Source organism: Rhincodon typus, chromosome 1, assembly GCF_021869965.1.
Source record: "Rhincodon typus isolate 14 chromosome 1, sRhiTyp1.1, whole genome shotgun sequence".
Lineage (NCBI taxonomy): Eukaryota > Metazoa > Chordata > Chondrichthyes > Orectolobiformes > Rhincodontidae > Rhincodon > Rhincodon typus.
In genome coordinates this window covers 60,167,767-60,174,676 of record NC_063332.1, presented here as the reverse complement: position 1 = coordinate 60,174,676, position 6,910 = coordinate 60,167,767, and the positions used below count along the sequence as shown (strand labels likewise).

The 6,910-nt window shown below is 43.3% G+C and overlaps 2 protein-coding genes across 2 annotated transcripts in view; both read left to right on the top strand.

Annotated features, from left to right (window-relative positions):
- The first annotated feature begins 1,427 nt into the window (after window positions 1–1,427).
- Window positions 1,428–4,778, top strand: LOC109929409 (cyclin-O). Its single transcript, XM_020529077.2, has 3 exons — window positions 1,428–1,981; window positions 2,789–2,974; window positions 3,871–4,778. The coding sequence occupies exons 1-3, from the start codon at window positions 1,571–1,573 to the stop codon at window positions 4,345–4,347; spliced, it is 1,074 nt and encodes a 357-aa protein (XP_020384666.1). The 5' UTR covers window positions 1,428–1,570; the 3' UTR covers window positions 4,348–4,778.
- Window positions 4,350–6,910, top strand: part of LOC109931232 (multicilin) — a 27,347-nt gene continuing 24,786 nt past the window's right edge. The window contains exon 1 of the mRNA XM_048596882.1: window positions 4,350–4,446. Within this exon, the coding sequence (XP_048452839.1) occupies window positions 4,350–4,446 (97 nt within the window). The remainder of the gene's footprint in view (window positions 4,447–6,910) is intronic.

Below are 6,910 nucleotides of genomic sequence, written 5' to 3'. Positions count from 1 at the left end.
GCTGCTGCTAAGGCCCTGGTGTGTTTGTTTGTAATGGGTCTCGGCTCGGATTGCAGCCGTGGCTGTGTTTACAGAGAGACTGTGACTGGCGTCTGATATCACTCCCCAGGGGAGCATCCCTCCCCAAGTACAGCGCGGCAATTCTCGCTCCCTTTTTATTCCCTACATCGGAAAATGGCAGGATGGAAACTGTCAACACATTAGAACAGAGATTTCAATAGATTCGCTAAACGGACAATGCATACTTTAGAGGCGGTTAGAACCTCATTGTATTTTGTTTATAAATATGTAGAGAGGTAGTGTGTGTCATTCTTGTTGTCGTACCTGGAATTCAGCAATAAATACTAAATATCATGAAAACTAAACCTTCTACGTCCGTTTAACAGTTTCCTGAATGCAAATATCCTCATATTAATATCAAATAATAAATAACTTAGTTTGAAGGGTGCTTTCGAAAATGTAAGCGTGGATTGCCGCCTACTGAGTTACTGCTTTATAGTTAACTGAGCAGGTACATTGGAAAGTCAAAAATATTCCACCTCTGTTAGGTTAACACGATTCAAAGTCGAAGGTATTGTCTTCGCGTTGAAAATATTGCTTGACTGTCATGACCCTGGTACCTTTATTTCTGCCAGGTCATTTAAGACATAAGAATTGTCAAACGCCAAAGAAAATCTAGCTTCAAAGTTTCACACCATTTTTAAACGCTGGTTTTCACTACAAGTTCCCCCTGACAAGCCCGTAGTTGATTGATAATTTTTTGATCATCGTGGCCAGTGTAAATTGAACACATGGTATTTGTATAACTGTATCACTGTAAAACAGTTAGTGTGTGTATGGAAGAATCACTGTATGTCTCTTCAGTTGGAAATTTATTTCTGTTACAATTGACTTCGATTTGATTTGACTTTATTAGAGTCATGTTCTTCCGTATTCATTCAGTATTGGTTGCATGGTGAGTACTTCATCTGGTATTGTTGGAAAGGGGCAGGACAAATACAACAGAACACAGCTTTCAATAGATTCGGCCAAACGGACAATGCATACTTTACAGGCGGTTAGAACCCCGTTATCTTTTGTTTATAAATATGTACAGTTATCGTACCTTATCCGGTTATCGTACCTGGAATTCAGCGACTAACAATTTCTTCGTTTGTTAAACTAAGTGCAGGTCTTTAAACCTGCTGTTTTGATAATAACAAAAACAGTTGGAATTCCGACCGTCCAATTGGGAGCAAGCGGGAACTTTGTTGCTGGGCAGATCAAGGCGGCGGATGTCGACCACACAGCCGGTTGCCAAGCAACAGGTGGGCGTGTGCCGTGGGTATTGCAAGCCCCGAGTCTTATCCCCTCCCCCCACCGGGCCACAAGACAGGGAGAGGGGGAGGGAGAGAACGATGGGCGGTCATTTAACCGGGAAAAGCGGCACCCTGCAGCGCCAGGACAACGTAGGAAAAGTCGTGGCGAAATTCCAGGAGGATGGGCCAAGAAGGCGAGGCTGCAGCCGGCGGTAACGCCAGGCCCGGTTCAGAATGAAGGCTGTGCTGCTCAGTCCCTCAGCTCTGCAGCTATGGTTGCAAACGCGACGCGCGAAGAAGCTCCGCTGCAAGCGGCGCCGAGCCCCGGCAAAAGAAAACGCTGGGCCGCCGCCGTCAACGAGGATGTTACTCCCGAAGACAGGGCTGAGAGCGTCCCAGACAGCGCGGGCATCCGAGCGCCGCTGAAAAGACTCAAGTGCCCGAGGTACCGAAACTGGAGCTCGGGGTCGAGCGGCCGCTGTGTGCTGGAGCCGTCACTTTGTTCCCGCCCTGCGGATGCGGACACTAACAGTCCCGCCCTTCCAACCAGCTACTCCCCTCCCCGGCTGACAGCTCACCTCGATTTACAGTTTCTTAGGGAATACGGACAGAAATGCTACCATGTTAATCGGGAATCTGAGAAGAAATTTCATCCTCGGAACTGCCTGGCACGTCAGCCCCAGGTAACTAGCAATAGTTCGACGCCAGTGTTTCCATAGTTCTTAAAGCCAAGCTCTTAAAGCAGAACTGCACAATTTATAATTTCTGCAACAAAACGAGAAGTTGCTGGAAAAGCTCAGCAGATCTGGCAGCATCTGTGCAGAGAAATCAGAGTTAGCGTTTCGGGTCCGGTGACCCTTTCTCAGAACCCGGCCCCGAAACATTAACTCTGATTTCTCTTAATGTGGAGGTGCCGATGTTGGACTGGGGTGGTCAAAGTCAGAAATGAGACGACACCAGGTTATAGTCCAACAGGTTTATTTGAAAACACAGGCTTTCGGAGCCTTAGAAGAAGGACCGAGGCTCCGAAAGCCTGTGTTTTCAAACGAACCTGTTGGACTGTAACCTGGTGTCGTCTGATTTCTCCTCACAGATGCGGCCAGACCTGCTGAGCTTTTCCAGCAATTTCTGTTTGATTCTGATTTACAGCATCAGCAATTCTTTCCGTTTTTATATAATTGCTGCTCCTATCAAGAATATTTACTTTATTTTAAACTTTATTTTAAAGAAATTGACTCACTTGCACTAAATTAAACGGAATATACAACTGACACAGGCACTTTGACACACTTTCTCTGATAGTGTTAAATCTTGTACCCAACACCTCTCTCCTGTCCCAACACATCCGTTAATAAAATTCCCGATTCATTCACGCACATTGCTCCCATCTTGAGCCGAGCAGATGAAATGCGCACCGCTGCATGATACTGAATATCTGTCTAAGGACAACCTGGCCGCATCTTTCTGCATGTTTACTGTCTCCTTCACAGATAACTGCAGAAGACAGATGTAAACTGGTTAGCTGGCTGATTGCGGTTCACAGACACTTTAACTTCTCCTTCGAATCGATGTGCCTCACTGTGAACATTATGGACCGTTTCCTTCAAACGACCCCCGTGGCTTCAGATTGTTTCCAGCTTGTCGGAGTAACATCGCTTCTCCTCGCGTGCAAACAAGTGAGTGATTGGTCTTTCAGTCTCGCCCGGTCCTGAACCCCCTTTTACAACAGCAAGACCGCTTCATCAGAATGGAAGAAGCATGTACTTTTTCAAAGTATTTTAAAATCAACGAAATATTGGTCATAAATTATATTAATGTATCAATTCTTACGATATTTAATTATTATTTACGTCCGAGACTAAAGCTTTCCCAGAAATTACTGGACTAATTTCCTCCGATTCCTCTCCTGAAAATACTGGCTAATAGTAGGGCACATTTCCCTGAGTCAGAAGCCATCGTTTTTATGTGCAAACCCAGAGAAAGAGCACCCGCGGTGTCCTGACCTCAGGGGCGAAGGTGGGGTCTGTGTTTCTGTTGGGTAGAGTATTTTTGTAAATTAGCTCCCAGAAACGCACAGCTTGCGACGTGTGCTATTGGTTACATTCATAGCTGTAGCTGAAATGTAGGGGAGCCTTCTACAAGAAGCTGCGTGCGCAGTGAGTGTAGCCCAGATAGCTGGAACTGCAACGTTGTAGCTCTTTGCTACACCTGGGCTCTCCCAACTGGTGTTCAGGCACCAAGCGTGCCTCTTCACCCATGTTCTAGTGCTGTTTTGTAAATCAACACAGCCGCCAGTTTGGGTCATAAAACACTGGATTGTAAACAAGATGAATGAGATTTTGCAATGATCGTTGATAGAAACAAGAAGCTAGAGGAACCGCGGTCTGCTTTGGAAAGTGCCATTTTACATCCACCTTAAACAGACCAATTGGGCATCTGGTTAAAAGAATAACAATACAGCATTCCCTCAGTAAGTTACCAAAGTGCGCGCTCAATTTGTGAACTGGGACTAACTGTTGTGGGAACTAACTCAACATTTTGCTTATTTTTCCTCCAACACCCATCTCTCCAGGTTGAAGTTTACCCTCCCAGAATTAAACAGCTCCTTTCTCTCTGCTGTGACGCCTTTACCGGGGACCAGCTCCGGAACCTGGAGTGTATCATTCTCATCAAACTCAACTTCGAGCTGCTCACGCCGAGTGTGGACTTCTTCTTAGAGCATTTCACCATCACCAGGATAGAGCATCACCACCCGCGCAGCCAGGCTGCCAGCTCTGAATGCCTGGCCAGGCGCCTTATCGAGCTCAGCTTCGCCGACTACTCTTTCAATGGATACCCGCCCTCCCTGCTGGCCATTTCTGCCCTCATCTTGGCCGATCGGATGTTACATCCCGGGGAAGGTCCCAGCTTGGAGCTCAGCGGTTACCCGCCCTGTTTGCTGGAGGACTGTGTGCAGAGACTGAAGTTGCTGGTAGCTTTGAACGAAGAGTCACTGGCTCCCTTGCAGGTCTTTGAACCGTCAGACAGAGGGCTCAGCTCTGAATTTTGACCATGTTCCCAGCTCCTCACATTGAGGTCACCTCTGTTTCCATGCAGCATTGCATCAACGTTAATCAAAATCAAACAAAATCACCAGAATCGACTACATGTAGGTGAAGGAAACGACTGGAAATCAATGTGGCAGTTAGTTTATATTTACAGAATAGAGTTTTAGTTTAGGTGGAACTTGTGGTAAAGTCAGATTATTCACTGCATGCACATAGGAGTGATACAAATATGTCATTAATACGGGATAATAGGGGAGATAACTGAAGTTTGAAAACTTGATGATAACAATATTTTTATTGTGATCAAATGAAACATATCCGACCTCAGCCGTGCAGTTTACTGTGGAAGAATAGTACTGTAATCTGTAAATAGTATTGTATGTATTTCATATTTTACAAAGGCACGATGGATTTATGTGACTAAACTATTTATTTAGCGTGATAGCCTAGATTTCTTTTCCTGTCTAATAAATAGCTTTTTAAACAAATCTTCCAGTTCTCGTTTGTGTTCATGTCAAAATATGATTCAGAAATAATTTTCTCGATTTCTCCAATCGCTCACCAAGGAGGTCGGAGCGCTAGTACTGAGTACATCAACTGTAGCGTAGTTGTGATCAACTCACTCAGAGACTGAACCATGAACAGTCCTCAGTCCCTTGTTTTGAGTTAATGTTCAGAAATAGAATCAGAACTGAGGAGAAATTAAAGTAAGAAATGTGCAAAGAAACGACAGATAAATCTAAACCCGGACAATATTTACCTGGGTTATCCTGTATGTGTTCATGTTTCGAATAATCCCACAATTATCATACACAAATATTAATAATGTAACTTCATTTATAAAGATTGTACATATATTAACATCATGGCTGTTCAGTAATCCCCTACAGGTTTAGAATGGAGCGCAAGTAGATGGAAAATAATCAGTTCAAAATAAAATATTTTATCGAATGGAGAACAACAGCAGGCATTAAGTGTTTGATGCAAAGAAAGTTTACTTATGCACCTCATCCATAGGAAATCTCAAACGTGGAATACCCTCCAGCTTCACTTTCAATCATTCTGAGTTATATAGCCACACTGCTAAATTAATACTTTCCACATTACAGGAGACCCTAGAGTCTCCTGGCTGCTGACAAACTGAATAGGAACACCCAGATACTTTTAAAAGGTGTTTGTCCAGGCTTGACCCATTCTTAACGTTTCCACAAATCAGTTCAAGTCTGAACTGATCGTTTACAGCAAGAAAATCGAGAGTGGATTATTAGATGGTTATATTGCAAGGAAAAACACCAGAAACGTAGCCTCCATATCTTTAAAAATAAAACAAAATACTGCGGATGCTGGAAACTCCCATTAAAAACAGAAAATGCTGGAGAAATTGAGCAGCTCTGGCAGCATCTGCAGAGAGAGAACAAGTTCTGAAGAAGAGTCTCTGGATTCGAAACATCATCTCTGTTTTCTGTTTGTTTCTATCTCATTATGCTCAGTCTCCCAGCTTCCGATTCAAGGTCCGGGTCAAGTGACCTTCTCTGCCTCTTTCTCCGCAAATGCTGCTGAGTTTCTCCAGCATCTTCTGTTTTTATGTAAGTTTCCAGCACCCGTAGTGTTTTGTTTTCTGGTTTGTAATCACGTCCAGAAGATTAAGGGCTAATCTGATCCAGATAATTATGACGTTAAAATGGAGAGGGCAATATACTTTTACACGAATTTTCCAGGTGGGAAATCAAGAATTAGTGGACACTATCTAGTCCAAACGCAATTAGTCTGCGTTATTCTGAAACAAAATAAGGAAGCACAATTTCACACAGAGGATGATAGAAAATTGGAACTCTCCACCGCTAATGTTTTGGATATTAGGACACCTGGAGCTTTCAAGGCTGAGCTAAAGTTTGGTCAAGCGAGGGGAATATGTATCAAAGCTGGATAACGCAGAAGTGCAAATCAACCACAATTTAATTGAATGCCGGGGGAGGGAGGTTGAAGGGGCTGAATGGCCTACTCCTGTTCGGAAAGCTCGTCTTCTATTCCTGTTATGATAACACATGCGTGTTTATAAAACAAAGGCTTTCTTGTCAAAAGCAGACTCAGCCTGATAAACTTTCTATTCAAATATCAATGGATAATAATTGGTACATATACTGGAAGTCATGATAGAGAGTTTGTCTCCAAATTGTACAATTATTACAATTCGGAAGAAGCCGAAACGTTATCTCTGATTTCTCTCACAGATGCTGCCAGACCTGCTGAGATTTTCCAGCAATTTCTGGTTGTGTTTCTGATTTCCAACATCCGCAGTTCTTTGTTTAATTCTTTTTGCATTTATTATCGGCCTCAGAGAAAGCAGAAAGCACGTGATTAGTCTAGAAGTGCAGGTTCTCTTCCACTTTCACCCACCCATAAACTTAACTTTATAAATTAGAGTTACTCACTAGCATGATTACTAAATCGTTCTGAATTTTTATTCACTTCATTTTGCAGAAGTGACCAGCTCAATCACAGTCCTGCAGTCAAACCATATCAGGAACATGTCTCATGTATTTATTTATTTACATTGATCACAAT